Source organism: Oryctolagus cuniculus, chromosome 13 (assembly GCF_964237555.1).
Source record: "Oryctolagus cuniculus chromosome 13, mOryCun1.1, whole genome shotgun sequence".
Classification (NCBI taxonomy): Eukaryota; Metazoa; Chordata; class Mammalia; order Lagomorpha; family Leporidae; genus Oryctolagus; species Oryctolagus cuniculus.
In genome coordinates this window covers 102,449,592-102,467,420 of record NC_091444.1, presented here as the reverse complement: position 1 = coordinate 102,467,420, position 17,829 = coordinate 102,449,592, and the positions used below count along the sequence as shown (strand labels likewise).

General features: G+C 40.3%; 1 protein-coding gene across 2 annotated transcripts in view; it reads left to right on the top strand.

The window, feature by feature from the left end:
* Nucleotides 1–17,829, top strand: part of KIF5B (kinesin family member 5B) — a 44,183-nt gene that overhangs the window by 19,933 nt on the left and 6,421 nt on the right. Inside the window, exons 10-23 of one of the 2 annotated variants that reach the window (XM_051821684.2) lie at nt 283–428; nt 1,387–1,535; nt 2,932–3,125; nt 4,362–4,430; nt 7,175–7,381; nt 9,207–9,350; nt 12,006–12,191; nt 12,807–12,924; nt 13,487–13,548; nt 13,646–13,755; nt 15,466–15,567; nt 16,551–16,611; nt 16,716–16,787; nt 16,876–16,980. In XM_051821684.2, coding sequence (XP_051677644.1) covers nt 283–428; nt 1,387–1,535; nt 2,932–3,125; nt 4,362–4,430; nt 7,175–7,381; nt 9,207–9,350; nt 12,006–12,191; nt 12,807–12,924; nt 13,487–13,548; nt 13,646–13,755; nt 15,466–15,567; nt 16,551–16,611; nt 16,716–16,787; nt 16,876–16,980 — 1,725 coding nt within the window. Of the gene's footprint in view, nt 1–282; nt 429–1,386; nt 1,536–2,931; nt 3,126–4,361; nt 4,431–7,174; nt 7,382–9,206; nt 9,351–12,002; nt 12,192–12,806; nt 12,925–13,486; nt 13,549–13,645; nt 13,756–15,465; nt 15,568–16,550; nt 16,612–16,715; nt 16,788–16,875; nt 16,981–17,829 lie in introns of both variants that reach the window. The other variant, XM_051821683.2, reaches the window with a different exon arrangement.

Here is a 17,829-nt window from a genome sequence, read left to right as displayed (position 1 = left end):
TCCGTGCCTTCTGTTTCCCTGCTGTTTTATGGGGAATTATTTAGGTGTATGTGTATGCTTGACTCTGTATGGCGTGTAAGAGTGAGGAGAAAATTCGCTGTGTTTCAATCAATATGTGTAAATTGGTTATCTTTTAAAGAAAATTTATTCACAGTATTCGTATCTGTATCCTAGTTCCAATCTTAATAGAGGGCAGTAACTATAAGTCAACATATTTATAACAAATTTTTATTGTATGGAAACCTATTTGTCTTATTTCTTTTTCTTTGTTTTTGTGTGTAGACTTATGTTCCATATCGAGATAGTAAAATGACAAGAATCCTTCAAGATTCATTAGGTGGCAACTGTAGAACCACTATTGTAATTTGCTGCTCTCCATCATCATACAATGAGTCTGAAACAAAATCCACACTCCTGTTTGGTCAAAGGTTTGTTAAGAAAATGAAAGCCTAAATGTAGATAGGCCTTTTGATTATTGAATGTGTTGATGGCAGACAGTTAACGATCAGTGCATATCGTTAGTGGAAGAGATATTTCTTTCTAGCTGAGAGGCAGATAATACTAGGTCAATTTTTTTAGACTGCCTGGGTTTGTGTTTTAGTACACACTAAAGTCAAATGTTAACTTTAGTCAAATTTATGTGAGAGAATCAGATAATAAAGCAAGGGCCGGACAAATTCCATCCTTTGTAAAGCCTATTGACACATTACAGGGTCAGATAATTTATAAGATGGTTAGTCTAAGAAATAAAAATGATGGCTTTATCTTTGACCTGCAATGATAATTTCTTAATTCAGCATTACAAATGAATTGGTAAACTGTAGGCTCTTATTTTTTTGTTTATTTAGTTGAATTTTTATTTATTCATTTTATTTATTTGAGAGGCACAAGAGAGAGACAGGGAACTCCTCTATCATTTGTGTGACCCAGTGTCCACAATGTCCAGTTCTGGGCCAGGCCCAAGCTGGGAGTTGGGAACTCAATCCAGATCTCTCATCTGGGTGGCAGTTTCTTGGACCATTACCTGCTGCCTTCCAGGGTGCACATTAACTGGAAGCTGGAATCAGAAGTGAACCCAGGACTCACGTGTATGCATTCTGACACAAGATGTGGTCATTCCAAGCCATGTCTTAAGCTCTGTACCAAATGGCTGCCTCCAGTTTTTTATCTGGTGAATTAGTGATACTTTTTTTTTTAACCACAGTTATGGGGGCTGACTCAAATTTAGATGGGTTGTGATAAGCACTCTACATTATAGCTTTTAATGTTTATTCTAAGGACAAGATAACAATTGGACAATCTAACTTTCAACCATATATGCATGTATTACATACATCAAGACTGATTGTAGTCACATTCTTTTTTTCTTCTAATTACATCTCTTAGGGCCAAAACAATTAAGAACACAGTTTGCGTCAATGTAGAGTTAACTGCAGAACAGTGGAAAAAGAAGTATGAAAAAGAAAAAGAAAAAAATAAGACCCTGCGGAATACCATTCAGTGGCTTGAAAATGAACTCAACCGGTGGCGTAATGGTAATAATTTAAGAATTTGTCATCTTAGGCTTGTTGTATACAGTCATAGAGCTATTTTACTAATATGAGGTTCTGGTATGAATATAAATGAAAAAGCATGTCCATTTTCACTTTTTAAGCAATTAAACTCAAAAATGAATAAATTCTTTTGTAATAAATTTTGATTTTACTTAAATTAAGCATAGACACATAGAGGCCAATTAAGAAGTAACAGCATGACAAGATGGCTGGGTTAGGGTGGAAGCAATAAAATGACAAAATATTTTAGCGACTGGATTTCAAAGAATGGCAAAGGAGGGATAAGGGGGGATTAAAGGTAATTCCAGCTGTTCAAATTCCAGGCCTTGAACAGGTAGGAAAGTTAGTACAAACTGCTGAAACTGGAAAAGAGAGGGAGGGGCAGAGTTAAGAAGATGGAATAGGACTTTTCCCTTGCATAACCATTGATGTAAGCAGCCATCCATCCATCCATGAACATACCTCCACAAAAGCTAAGGAATCCCGGTGAGAGCCAGGGTATCTGGTTATACCACAGGAAGAAGACACATTGAAGTGGTTAGGAAGGACAGTCTTACTTTCCCTGTGTTGTTCCTTCCACAGCCCCAGACGGCACAACATTTATGGGAAAGAAAGGGAGTGAGCCTTGGACTCCAGCACTCAGCCTGCCCCACAGTAAAGCAGCATCCGGCAAGCTCTGGCTGCCCCTGCTGCCAAGTGGATGTCCACAGACATCTCTCGACTGCCCCAGTGCCGTGTGGGAACCTGCAGCGCAGGTTCAGGCCTGTGAGGTGGCCTCAGTCTCAAACTTCAACATCCCAGGGCTCGCGACATCCCTCAGTGACAGGCAGGCCTGGCAACCGCAGACTTCCAGCACCCAGCAGTAGGCAGGGTGTCAGGATCACACGTGACAGCCTGCCCACTAGTAGCTGCTACTTCAGATATACAGACACTGCCTCTGCTACACAGCCACAAGGATCAGGAGCCATAGGAGAGACAGGGCATCACTAAAAGAATAAATTAATTAAAGTGCCAGTAACCGACAGCTGAAGAAATGAAGATGTATGAACTGCCCAACAAAAAAATCAAATGTTAAAAGTAAGCTTAGCAAGCTTTAATGGAATGAACAAACATTTCAATAGGAAAACAATGGGATCGAGATTGAAAAATTCAGTTGAAAAACTGAAATGTAAAAACAAAAATTAGAGCCGACAAATACAGTGGATACAATCAAAATAAATGGAATTGAGTGCATCAACAGCAGAATTGATCAAGCAGAACAAACTGTGAACTTGAACTTATTCAGAAAAAACACAGGAGGAAAGAGATAAAAAGAATGAAACTGAAATTAGTTTTACATGTGTAGATTTCAGTTAACCATCCTGTTGCTTTATTTCAGGAGAGACAGTGCCTGTAGATGAACAGTTTGACAAAGAGAAAGCCAACTTGGAAGCTTTCACAGTGGATAAGGACATTACTATTACCAATGATAAGCCAGCAGCCACAATTGGTGTTACTGGAAATTTCACTGATGCTGAAAGAAGAAAATGTGAAGAAGAAATTGCTAAATTATACAAACAACTTGATGACAAGGTAACTCTTACTTGCTTTCAGTCTCTTATGTTTTAGAAGTGGTGGGGGAAGTCCAGCCCGTGAGCCTTTAAGGCCTGTGAAATCATTTGGTCCCTGTAACTCTTTTAGAATAGCAGTGTCATAGGTATTTTTATTTTCAAGTTTTTCTAGTTTCAGTAATATGGGCGGTTATGATCCATAAACATACTTCTTGATTTGTTTTTAATTTTTTAACAGCTAATGCAGTAGCAGAATATTATAAAAATCACATTCAGTTTCTGTATAGAAACTATATGAGGGCACATCTCTTTTAAGCTTAAAGAGCATTCTAAAGAAAGTGTGATATCTGCTCATTGGAGAGCCTTAATGAAAATGGGCTCCTAAAATAAGGGATGTGAAGAGCCTGCTCACAGGTGGTCCAGGGAGACAGTAGAGTGGAAGTGCATCCTCCTGCTCTGCTCATATCCATGTCAGTAGTGTGGAAAGAATACTTTGGGAACCAAGTAAGAGGCAGACATGGACAAGAGCAGTAAATCGGCTGGAAGACGATACAGTTACTCTTTTTAACAACTGTGTCTTAAAGTGGCAGGTTTGAAGGGGCTGCATAACCATTATTTTCAATAATAGCTTTTAAGCATGGTATTTTTTAGCACATAAAATGTTATATGAATGTCTTTGATAGACATAAGCCTTTTTTCCTTGTATAAATGATTGCTAATGGAAAGACATTGCCTTTTTTTGTTGTTGTTGTTAGAGATAGGACCTGATACCAATACGATTTTATTTGAATATGGAATGTAAACAGATGCTTCAAACAAACCATCTAACCTTATAAAAACGTATGGCATTATTGAATAGTTAATAGAGAAGTCCTAGAGTGTGATTGGGGGAAACACCTCTAGCTCTAGCTCTAGCCTAGGTGTTAGGTCCCCAGAGCTGCAATACGGCTCTGCAGCTGGGGCAAAGGGACCAATGGCAAGCCATGCTGATGGAAAGGTAAGCCCCAAAATGCTATCAGCCCTATCACTTTTTTAAAACAAAGTCTGCTTGCTTTGCTAACTTGAAGGTTGAGTTAGCACGGTGAATCGAACGAAAGACATTTCTACTATTTCAACATTTTCTTAAGAGATTAAGCCAAATCGAATTTGGAAAAGTGGTTTTGAAATATTTCGGGGAGAGTAGTAATCTTAAAATTTACAATGGGAAATAGAACTAGCTTGTGAATACATTATTAACCAGATACTTTAAAAATTCTAGGATGAAGAAATTAACCAGCAGAGCCAACTGGTAGAGAAACTAAAGACACAGATGTTGGATCAGGAAGAGGTGAGCTGATACCATTGTTTGCTGCTAGAAAAGCTTTATACTTTGTCATTCAGTCCTTCAGATATGAAAGATGAAGCAGTCACCAGAACTCAGAATACGCAGAGTGAAGTCGATGTTGTAGTTTCTGAGTATGTGTGTGCCTCATCGTGACTGTCCTGTGAGATTGATGCATCCTGTGGCTGGAAGCAAATGTGGACTTTCTCTTCAGGTTTTGTTTTTGTTTCAAGGTTTGAGTTTTCTCTAACCCAGAGGAGAGCTGGGAACCTTTGAAAAATACTCTTTAGTAACATACACCTATTGGACTTTTTAGCTGTCTTCGACTTTACCTGCTTTGAAGAACAATGCCATTTACCATCTTACTCTCCTCAGTATTTCTTTCTGATCTGCGGGGAGGACTTCCACTAGTGGGCTCGGGGCGGGCGTTTGGCCTAAGTCACTGGTTAGGTCACTCATCGGAGTACACCCACATTGGAGTCCTGGGATTCGATAGCTGGCTCTTGCTTCCCCTTCCACTTCCTACTGATGAGAATCCCGGAGGCAGCAGTAGTGGCTCAAGTAGTTGACTTCTGCCGCCCACTTGGGAGACCTGGATTCAGTTCCTGACTCCCAGCTTTACTGCACTTCCACTGCAGGCATTTCGGGAGTAAACCAGCAGAAGGGAACTCTTGTTTGTCTGTATCTCTCAAGTAAAAACAGTGGAGCTGGCGCTGTGATGTAGCGGGTAAAGCCACTGCCTGTAGTGCGGACATCCCATGTGTGCACCAGTTCATGTCCCAGCTGCTCCATTTCCAATCCAGCTCCCTGGTAGTGTGCTTGGGGAAGCAGTGGAAGATGGCCCAAGTCCCTGGGCCCTTGCACCCGTGTGGGAGACTAGATGAAGCTCTCAGTCCTGGCCATTACAACCATTTGGGAGTGAACCAGTGGATGAAAGATAACTCTCAATCTCTCTCTTTCTGTAAACTCTGCCTTTCAAATAAATAAATCTTCTTTTTTAAAAAAAGAATATAGGAAATGAACAATTAAAAAAAAGAAAAACAGTGGACTGAGTAATGTTAGACTTCATTCCCCAATGAAAAGCATTTGCACATTTAATGTGAAGGAAGAAATATAAAAGCACATTATCGTCACTCATCAAAGTCTAAAGGACTTTCTAAAGAAAGAGATACTGGTTTCTGAATCCTATTGACTTACTTTGTCTTTAATATTTATATAATTTTTGAGTATAACTGTGTGAGAATGAGAATCTCACTATCAGTGAAATTAATCCTGATCATATCTTTAAAAACTTTTTTTTGTTTATTTCATTTTGTTGGAAAGGTAGAGAGAGAGATCTTCATCTGTTTATTCATTACCCAATGTCTGCCATAGCTGGGGCTGGGCCAGGCCATAGCCAGGAGCCAGGAACTTAGTATAGTTCTCCCCTGCGGGTAGCAGGGACGCAAATACCTGCGCCATCACTGCTGCCTCCTAGGGGTTGCGTTAGTAGGAAGCTGAAACAGAAGCGGAGGTGGGATGTGGACCCAGGCATTCCAGTATGGGGTGTGTGCATCCCAAGCAGCATCTTAATCCCAGCCAAACACCTGCCCCTCAAACCATCTTTATGCTTAACTTCAACTGTGGCATTGTTTCTCAAAAGGGCTCTAGTGACATAATTCTTTGTTGTCTTGTCTTGTGCTTGTAGGACGCTTAGCATCTCTGGCTCCTACTTTTCCCTGCCATTAACATTCTACCACATTAGTAAGAGTCACAGTGTTTCCAAAGGTCCCTGCTGAAAAGCTGCTGACCTGGATAATTGCAGTGTCTTCCTATCCAGGCTGTTAGCTTCCTTGTATTTCTTTTCTTTCTTTCTTTCTTTCTTTTTTTTTTTTTTTTTTAAGATGTATTTATTTATTTGAAAGTCAGAGTTACACAGAAGGAGAGGCAGAGAGAGAGGTCTTCCATCTGATGGTGCACTCTCCAACTGGCCACAAACAGCAGAGCTGCGCCGATCCGAAGCCAGGAGTCAGGAACTTCTTCCAGGTTTCCCAGCGGGTGCAGGGGCCCAAGGACTTGGGCCATCTTCTGCTTTCCCAGGCCATGGCAGAGAGCTGGATTGGAAGTAGAGCAGCCAGGTCTCGAACCGTCGCTCATATGGAATGTCGGCGCTTCAGGCCAGGGCGTTAACCTACCGCGCTACAGCGCCGGCCCCCCTTGTATTTCATATTTGGTAATCTGTACTAAGGTTTTCTGAGGCCTCGCACAATTGCTACCCAAGCAAGTCTGAACTTTAGGCATCTCTTCTAGACATCTGATTTCTTGTTTCTCTGTGTAAGTCTAGAGTGCCTTTTTCTTCTATTACATTAAATGGCACATGACTAAAATCCACCTATCCTCAGCACCTTCTCCATGCATACCCTCCAGGAAAATGCCTCTTTCCTGTGCTGTCAAGCACTTCCTTGCCCAGTCCCTCTTTGTTTTATGGCTCTTACATTCCATCTTGTGTTGTCTTTATTTATGTGCCTGTCTTCTCCTACTAGGTTCCTCAAAGGCAGAGTCTTTATTTGACTTCCTTGTCTCTCAGCTGTCTAGCACAATGCCTTGCACATAGTAAACATTCAGTAAATCTGTTAAATGGATATGTGTTAGCACACTCAATAGCATCCACGTTTTATTTTCTTTGTGCTTAGCAAATGTTGCAACAAATAGATGAATTTTTAAAAACCTGTATGCTTTGGTGAAAATAGATATTGTTCTTGTTTATATAGCTTCTGGCATCTACCAGAAGGGATCAAGACAACATGCAGGCGGAGCTGAATCGCCTTCAAGCAGAAAATGATGCCTCTAAAGAAGAAGTAAAAGAAGTTTTACAGGCCTTGGAGGAACTGGCTGTCAATTACGATCAGAAGTCTCAGGAAGTTGAAGATAAGACCAAGGAATATGAATTGCTTAGTGATGAACTGAATCAAAAATCGGTAGGCTATAGTTTGGTTTCTTTGGTGCAAGTAATCTTAGGTGGAAAGTTATTTAAGTAACTTATTTCTGTATAAGCCCGTGATTGATGATATCTGGATCTCAACTTCCGTTCCACCTACATATGAAGCTTTAGGAGGTAGAAGAAGAGGGAAGAGGGTTATCTTTTTAGTTCCTAATAGTCTGTTAATATGTAACTGAATTGCTATTTTAAAAAGATACTGGCTGTTCCTATCATGATTCCTAACATTAAAGGGAAATAAATTTTAGGGTTAGCTCCTACTTGGTCAGTGAAACTATTTTAAAGGATTATGCAATCTATAAATTAAGAAATATACCCATAAAATGAAGAAAATACTGTTCAACTAGTTAGGTGATTTATTCGGTATATTCATAAGGATCTATAGCTTCGTATAACTTGTGTTTTGTTCACTGTTATATTCCCGAACCTGAAGCAGTGCCTTTCCATCATAATGCAGTAGCATCTTCCTTATTGTTCCCCAGTAGACAGAGATTTGTACTTGTCATTGCTGTGGGAGGGAAGGCCTACCTCCAGCACTGATGCCAGAAACAGTGTATAGCATTACCAGGGATGAGTTGCACTCATAGTCAGTGCCCACCACTTACTTTCCTGCTTTCACTTCCCTAGGAAAGCAGTCGATGCTATGAAAGAGGATTTTCAAAAGGCTTTCTTTTCTAGTGAGGTCATTGTTCCTTTTTGGTATCTAATGTTAACATCTTGAAGTTACAACTTAATACCAAGATCTGAGACATCATTGTAACTCTTAATAATTTATATTATTAGCAAACCCAAGTGCTGTGTAGAAGAATGAGTTTCTCACAGTTCTGGAAGATGGTCCTTCCTCACTAATTGTGAGCTCTAAGACAGTTGTATTTGTGTTCCAGTTGTGGAACTAAAATCAGCACTGCTTTGGTTAATGGGAGTCAGAAAACCTCAGTATCTTTGTAACTGCTTAACAGTATTGACCGATCGATTGTTAGAGAAAATGGCAGAAGCATGGTACATTATGAGACTTGCCAGGTAAGGATAATTAGTATCATATTGTCGATTAAACTGGGTGAACATACCCCTCTTCTGACATCCAAAAACTTAAGGAAATGCCCAATCACCAGAGGAAACGAACAGGTGAAATGATGGTATTTTTACTAAAAGACACTAACTAAAAGTCCATAGCTGGTGTTAAAACTGCAGTGTTTGATCTATGGTGTGGTAAATAATTTTAATGTGAGCCAAATTGGATTTGACTTTTTAAATTGGTAAACGAGTTATAATTTAAATTTCTGATTATAGTACTTAAATGCAGTTAGTAATATTACTCATCACTAGCTTCTGGATAATTATATCATAGTTTCAGGAGCAGTAATGATCATCATCAAGTAGATTTCTTTTCAGTGAATAAGTATATAGAGAGCATACTAACCATGTACAAAACTGTTGGGTCCCTTCCAGCACTTATTTGTTCAGGCTTAATTTCCAAAGATAAATCATAATGTAGTATTAATGATAAATCTAATTTGAAATTCCCAGTTGGGGGTGAAAACATTATCCAATCTCAAAATGGCCATACGATAATACAAGCCACCTGCTCTTAATGGAATATAATATGGCTGCTTTACATAGTCTGGGAGGTCTCAAATATTTTTTAAGTTGTAAGCTGAGAGCCAGCCCAGACTTCAGGATATATTTCAAGAAAATGAAAGTGGATGATACAGTTTTTTAAGGACTGGGTAACAAACTTGAAATAATTGTGAATCTTTTTCGTATTTAATAAATTGAACCATACATTTTATTTTGGATTCTGTTAGGCAACTTTAGCAAGTATAGATGCTGAGCTTCAGAAACTTAAGGAAATGACCAACCACCAGAAAAAACGAGCAGCTGAGATGATGGCATCGTTACTAAAAGATCTTGCAGAAATAGGAATTGCTGTGGGAAATAACGATGTAAAGGTGAGTATTAGGAATAATTATCTGAAGGTAACATACACTTTGTTCATGTTCTTTTCATACTCATTCATCCTCACAGCAGCCACGCGTGCTGGGTGAGGAAGTAGGGCAGGAATGAAGGGCACTTACTCAGTAAGCAGCGTTTATTGGGCCCATGTTTGGTTCTTTACTATGTAAAGATTTTGTACTTAGGAGCAGGTGTTCGGTGCAACAGTTAAAATCCCCTTGGAACGCCCACATTCCATGTCAGAGTGCCTGAGTCCCAGCTTCGCTTTTGATTCCAGCCTCCTGCTGTTGTACACCCTGGGAAACAGCATCTGATAGCACAAGTACTTGGGTCCCTGCCACCCACATTAGGGACTCGGATTGAATTCCTGGCTCCTGGCGTCAGCCTGGCCCAGCCCTACCTGTTGTAGGCTTTTGGGGAATGAACTAGTGGATGAGATATCTCTGTCGCTGTTTCTCTGACTTTCAAATAAATCAAAATTAATAAATTAAAAAAAATTTTTAAAGATTTTGCACTTGGAAAATATCTATAAATTACCATTTGTGAAGTGTGTGGTTGGAACTGCAATAAAGCTCAGGGAAGAAACTCATATGTGAATTTGCTGTGGATCTGTATCTATTCTGTTTTGTTCCTAGCACTTTTTTGTCTGTTCTTTTGCCGATATATAGAAATTCCTTTTTTTAAAAAAAAAAGATTGATTTATTTATTTGAAAGGCAGAGTTACACAGAGGCAGGGAGAGGGAGAGAGATTGTCCATCCACTGGTTTACTCCCCAAGTGGCTGCAATGGCCAGGGCTGGGCCAGATGGAAGCCAGGAGCCAGAAGCTTCTTCAGAGTCTCCCATGTGGGTACAGGAGCCCAAGGACTTGGATCATCTTCCACTGCTTTCCCAGGCCATAGCAGAGAGCGGGATTGGAAGTGGAGCACTCAAATCGGTTCCTATATGGGATGCCAGCACTGCAGGTGGCAGCTTTACCCACTACGCCACAGCACTAGTCCGAAAACTTCCTTGTTGGCAGTTAGGCTTTCTGTGGGTTCAGTCGTCTGTAGTCAGCTGCAGTCCAAATGGAAATTTCCAGAAATTATCAATTCATGTGTTTTAAATAACTTATTACACTAGATTGTTACAGTTCTATTTTATTATTGATATTAATTTCCTTAGACATCAAACTTTCTCATAGGTAGATATATTTAGGAAAAACATCACATTCAGGGGTTAGTCTTGTTTGTAGTTTTGGGCATCCTGGGAATGTCTTACTGTGTGTCCCTGTGAAGAGGAGGAACTGTTGTACCGTCTAAGTTATTGTTGCTTCGTAATAAGTCTTAGTGTCAGTCTTCTGACTTTGTTCTTCAGGATCATGTTGGCTATCGGGGATGTTTTGACTCTCCATGTAAAATCTAGAAATCGGTTTGTTGACATCCACAAAATAGTTTACTGTGATTTTCATTCACCATATTGAGGAAGCAGTGACTGAATTTTTTCCTTTTTTAAAGTTTTATTAATTTATTTAAGAGGCAGAGTTACAGAGAGAGGGAGAGACAGAGAGAGGTCTTTAATCTCCTGGTTCACTCCCCAGATGGCCGCAACGGCCGGAGCTTGGCTCATCCTAAGGTAGGAGCCAGGAGCTTCCTCTGGGTTTCCCACATGGATGCAGGGGCCCAAGGACTTGGGCCATCTTCTGCTGCCTTCCCAGGCCATTGGCAGGGAGCTGAATTGGAAGTGGAGCAGCCAGGACTGGCGCTCATTTGGGATGCCGGTGCCACAAGCAGAGGCTTAACCCACTATGCTACAGCGCTGGCTGCAGTGACTGACTTTCATATATTAACCTTGTATCCTGCAACCTTGCTATCATGGCTTATTCGTTCCAGGAGTGTTTTTGTTTTGTCTCTGTTTTTGATTTTTGTAAGCAATCATATCTGCAACAACAGTTTTATTGCCTCCTATCCAAGATGCATATAAGTTTGACATTGAGTATTGGAGTTTTTTAATGAAATCTATAAAAGTCAAGGAATGTGCAATGGCCACAGCTCTTCCTTGTTATACTCAAAAGTCATCATTTCCCTACCACCCCAAACATCCTCTTGTTAAATTTTAAACTGAGGGGCTGGCGCTGTGGTGTAGCAGGTAAAGCCACCGCCTGCAATGCCAGCATCCCATACGGGCACTGGTTCGAGACCCACCACTGGCCGTAGTGGCCATTTTGGGAGTGAACCGTGGATGGAAGGTCTCTGTCCCTGCCTCTGCCCCTCTCTAACTCTGCCTTCCAAATAAATAAATGAATCTTGAAAAATAATTTTAGACTGAACTTGCACATTGTTGACAATGAATTTATGAAGATGTCTTGTGAAAAGGAAATGTAAAACTTGACAGAGGCAGAAGTCAGTCACTTTTTTTTTATTAGGTTTCCATTTATTTTATTTCCTCATAAGCCATGTATTAACATACCAAGTTTGAAAAAGTAGAAAGGCAAAAATTAAGCTCTGCTTCTATATCCTTTATTAAAAACGATAAAAAAAAAAAAACTAGCTCCAGCCTTTTTGTGAATGTTGAATAACTGAAGGTTCTGTAATGGTTTGAGAACTAGAGTCTAACTGGGAAGACGCACTGAACTTTCTGGCTTTACTTTTTATTTTACTTTCTCTCCCAGCAGCCTGAGGGAACTGGCATGATAGACGAAGAGTTCACTGTCGCCAGGCTCTACATCAGCAAGATGAAGTCAGAAGTCAAGACGATGGTGAAACGCTGCAAACAGCTAGAAGGCACACAGACCGAGAGCAACAAAAAAATGGAAGAAAATGAAAAGGAGCTAGCAGCATGCCAGCTTCGCATCTCCCAAGTATGTGTTACAGAACAAAGTATCCTCATTTTTTTTTAACAGCCACGTGGAAGTAAATCAGTATATTTTATTTATTATAAAAGCTTTCAGAAAAATGAGTCTCTAGAGTAACAATAAAATGTTAGTTTTCCCTGTACTACTACAGTGTGATAGTGCAAATGATTTAGTCGGGTTATAGCTGTCAGTGTGTGTGTACTAAGTATGGAAATGTACTAGAAAGATGCGAATGGTATGATTTTGGAGGACTCTAGAATAATTCCAAAGTGGAGAGTACTACCAAGGAACGGTTTCTGGCATTTTTGGCCACTCAGTGAGTGGGATCATTCCCCAGATAGAATCTGTGCAAGGAGGAGGAAGACTGTGATATTAGATGGAGAAAATTCTAAAAATACTGTCTCATATTTCAGCCTTTAGTCCCTTAGTTTGCACGTGGTAGAAGCTCTACGCATGAATAGTGTATTGATAAACTCTATCATTTTAAAATTTGACCCCCTCAACATGATACCTCTGCATATGTAATATACTTAGATATTACTGTACCTCCAGATATTCTTAACAACAAAATGTGTGTGTGAGGTTTTTCTCCTGTTCATATCAGTGTATTTCTTCCAAAAGCATGAAGCCAAAATCAAGTCATTGACTGAATACCTGCAAAATGTGGAGCAGAAGAAAAGGCAGCTCGAAGAATCTGTCGACTCCCTCAGTGAAGAACTAGTTCAGCTTCGAGCACAAGGTATTAGCTCCCAGTTTATGTTCTGTGTTAATCCTTCTTGCCTTTAGGTGATTGTAGTAAACTTGTATTCACACTGATAAAGAACAGTAGGAATATGGGTAACTTGGAATAGTAAACATCATATATTTTAAGTTGCCTTTGAAACATTTTAAAAAAATTGTGTTTGAATATATAAATGGCCAGTCTAGGAGTTTCCTGTAAGATTATGAAGTTGTTATGTGTGTGTGTGTGTGTGTGTATGAGGAGACTTAAAGATCTCTTGTATATAAACCTTAAAGTAGATTTAGAAACTAACTTCTTTGCCTACCATCCCTTTAACCCTCTGTTCTGGGGTTAGGCAAAGAAAAAACAATGCTTAATATCAGCACAAATATAGTAGTCAACGCGTTATTGAGCCTGGAGTGCAAGATTTACTTTGTGATATTTGGATAACTTAATTTTGAGTGTTTCTTGAAAAACCTATTTCTCATAAGACCCATTTGTCCCTTTGGCTTACATGATTGGTTTATATGAGGACTCTTTTAAGACTTTGTTCTTCTGCTTTCTTTCCCTAACTAAACAGAGAAAGTCCATGAAATGGAAAAGGAGCACTTAAATAAGGTTCAGACTGCAAATGAAGTGAAGGCAAGTTTGTTCTTAGATTGGATTCTGATGGCTTTAATACATTGTTACTGATTTTGATTAGTCTGACTCTAACATTCTTTCCCCTCAAACACTTTAGCAAGCCGTTGAACAACAGATCCAAAGCCACAGAGAAACCCATCAAAAACAAATCAGTAGTTTGAGAGATGAAGTTGAGGCAAAAGAAAAACTTATCACTGACCTTCAAGAGTAAGTATACTTTTCTTTTCTCTCACATATTTGAAACTAACTGCAAAAAATTCAGAGGAAATAATGTTACTAGTGGTCAGTATGTCCTTACTTGAAACCTGTTTTCAAGGAAATTCTATTTTTTGACTTGGAAAATAAAGAATTTTCACACTGTAGAGTAAAATTTTTAAAAAGTTCTGAAAGATTTTCTTAGGTTGTTTGCTCTAAATGCTAAGTTAAAAAAAAAAAAAGAGAGAGAGAGAGCCTCAGCTTAAACTCATTATTGCATTCTCCCTCAAATCATTTAACTTTTTTTTTTTAGATTGATTTATTTACTTGTTTATTTGCAAGGCGGAGTTACAGAGGCAGAGAGCGAGAGAGAAAGAGGTCTTCCATCCACTGGTTCACTCCCCCAAACTGGCCACAACAACTGGAGCTAGGCCGATTGGAATCCAGGAGGCAGGAGTCTCCTCTGGTTCTCCCACATGAGTGCAAGGGCCCAAGGACCTGAGAGTTGGATAAGAAGAGGAGCATCCAGGACTCGAACTGGTGCTCATATGGGATGCCAGCATTGCAGGCGGCAATCTTACCTGCTACACCACTGGGCTGGCCCGCTTAACTTCTATTTCTTTGTTTTTTTGATTCTTAACTGATAAAATTTTTATTAGAAATTAAGGGTTTAGAGGTTGGTTTTTGTTTTTTAATAGAAGTCGTCCTCTTAGTTTACCTAGAAGACATTTCTCTACTTCGGTAATCATGTTCACCTACATGGGATGGGTGTAATGATTTGAATAGAAACCAGAAGATGGCAACAACAAAACAGAAGTTTGGGGCATAGATCTAACTAGTACTTAACGAAAGCAGTAATAAGGATTCAAGGAAATGAAAGACATGGAAAAATGAAATCATAATTTTTATTTAAAACATGAAAAATATTGGATGACCAAAAGGTCCTATCTCTTTCTGCACCTATGGAGGACAGGATAACAGAAGATATTTTGAGTGTCTGAAAAATGAGATGATAGAGTTCAAAAAATTGGGACAACGTTTAGCCTTAGCAGTTAAACACCTGCGAGTCCCATATCCGAGAACCTGGCTTCAGTGCCCACCTCTTCCTGGCTCTAGTGTCTTACTTGTGTAGACCCAGTGTGACAGAGGTGAGAGCTCAGGTGGTTGGGATGCTGCACCCGCACTGGAGACCTGAACTGAGTTCCTAGCCCCAGCCATGGTGAACATCTAGGGAGTCAACTAGCAGGTGGGAGCTCTGTCTTTCTCTGTCTCTCAAATAAATACATTTAAAAATTAAAAGTGATAGGGAGCAGCATCGTGGCAGTAGTGGGTAAAGCCACCATCTGCAATGTCACTTCCTGTCCTGCCTGCTCTGCTTCCCATCCAGCTCCCTAATAATGGCCTGGGAAAGCGTTGGAAGATGGCCCGGGTGCTTGGGCCTCTGCCACCCATGTGGGAGAACCAGATGAAACTCCTGGCCCCTGGCTTCAGCCTGGCTCAATCCTGGTTATTGTGACCACTTAGGAAAGTGAACCAGTGGATGGAAGATCCTTATGTCTCTCCCTCTCTAACACTGACTTTCAAATATATGAATAAACCATAATCTTCCCCACCCCAAAAATATTAAAAGTGATAGGTATGGACAAGACCTTTAAAAATTTTTGTAATGACAGCCTTCAGAAAATTATGATGTTGATATACTGTTTTTTTTCCTTTTGTCAGCCAAAACCAGAAAATGATGTTAGAGCAGGAACGTCTCAGAGTAGAACATGAGAAGTTGAAAGCTACAGATCAGGAAAAGAGCAAAAAACTACATGAACTTACGTGAGTAACTGCTTTAATTAAAATTTAAAAATAAAAACTAGAGGACCGTAGGCATTGCCTTTGGATACGTCTAGTGGGTACATGTTTTACTTCCTATGGACTTGAGTGTATTTTCAAGAAAATATTTGGAGTTGTTTTGATTTACATCTAAAAACTGAGAATTTATGCTGTGTTTGACTGAAAGCAAGGTCTTACCCTTCGGCCCTCTTGCTATATCAGTGTCACCATATTACTTCAGGATTTATCTTAAAAATGAACCTAGAACATGGCAGTCAGTAATTTAAGTGATTGCAGGTTCTACCCCAAGATGAGTTTTTTTCAGATTTGATCTTGCATAAGAGAACCTTACTGTTTGCAGTCTTGTCTTTTGGACAGAGGTTTTCATTGCTTGTTCCCCATGAACAGAGTTGGTACTCAGTTTTGTAGAATCAGAGCGGTTAGGACACTCACAGTTTTTCATGTGCCTTGAGTTTGTGAGAGACACGGTGCAGGTGAACTGCTGTCCCAGGATGGTCACTCCATCAGGACCTGTGCAAGGGGCTGTGTAGACGTGCTGCTGCATTGCAGCCGCCGTTTTGTTAGAATAAAGATTTTAGTGTAAAATATTTTACTCTTTGACAATTTAGTCTATCATTCCCAGTTAGTATCATTTTGGATAAATAACAGAATCCCATATGACATAATTAAAAATCTAAATTAGAATTGTTCGTATTCTTGGAATACTGCCACATTTTATTTCATGTCTTCCATTGCTATATGAGGAGGGTTTTTTTCCTGATAAACTATAGATTTGGAAAGAGATTATCAGGAATATAAAATTCCTTTGAAAGAAATAGCATAGATAAACTTTAAAAAGAAGCGTCTTTCATCTATTTGAATTTATTGAGTCCTTCAGATAAAAATATTGAATGAATTGTTGTGCTAAAGCTAGAATTTTAAGGAATCAAAGATGAAACCATGCCTGTATGTTCTCCCACTGTTAGGGTCATGCAAGACAGACGAGAACAAGCAAGACAAGACTTGAAGGGTTTGGAAGAGACAGTGGTAAGAAAAATGAAGATAAACGGGGCGAGGTCTTGTGCGGGCTTTTATCCCATTTCCTAGCCTTGAAGTCTGAATTCTAAAAGTACTGCTATACTTGATTCCAGGCAAAAGAACTTCAGACTTTACACAACCTGCGTAAGCTCTTTGTTCAGGACCTGGCAACCAGAGTTAAAAAGGTAGCGGGACGTGCCCAGGGGGTGTGGGAAGAGCTGGCTGTGTGCAGTTCGTTTTGTAGCCCCTGAAATTCGGACCTCCTTCTCTCAGAGCGCCGAGATCGACTCTGATGACACTGGGGGCAGTGCTGCGCAGAAGCAGAAAATCTCTTTTCTGGAGAACAATCTGGAACAGCTCACTAAAGTGCACAAACAGGTAACGCAGGCTGTCTACTGCTTGCTGCAACATCGCAGAATCAAACTGCAGAAGTGGCAAGTGTTTCAGTCTTTCCAGTCCTCAGAAATGTGTATGCTCTGGCCATTCCATTATTTTACCAGACGATATGAGGAAACCACCAGCAGCTTTTAACAACCCTGTAATGTAGACCAGTGGAAACATGTTTTTAATCTCTCTATAGGAAATTCTGGGCTGTCAGCTTTCTTAACTTATTCATGGTAATCTTTTTGTTTTAAATATTTATTTGAGGCCGGCGCCAGCACCCCGGGTTCTAGTCCTGGTCAGGGCACTGGATTCTGTCCCAGTTGCTCCTCTTCCAGTCCAGCTCTCTGCTGTGGCCCGGAGTACAGTGGAGGATGGTCCAAGTGCTTGGGTCCTGCCACCCGCATGGGAGACCAGGAGAAGCACCTGGCTCCTGGCTTTGGATCAGCGGAGCGCGCCAGCCGCAGCGGCCACTTTGGGGTGAACCAATGGAAAAAGGAAGACCTTTCTCTCTGTCTGTCTCTCTCACTGTCCACTCTGCCTGTGGACACACAATACAAATATATATATATTTGAAAGAGTTTCAGAGAGGTAGAGACAGAGAGAGATGTCTTCCATCTTCTAGTTCACTCCCCAAATGGCTGCAAAGGCTGGACCTGAGCCCGTCTAAAGCCAGGAGCTTCTTCCAGGTCTCCCAGTTGGGTGCAGTGGCCCAAGGACTTCAGCCATCATCTTCTGCTTGCCCAGGTGCATTAGCAGGGAGCTGGATTGGAAGCAGAGCAGCCAGGATTCGAACCGGTGCCCATATGGGATCCCAGTGCTGCAGACTGGGGTTCACTTGCTGCG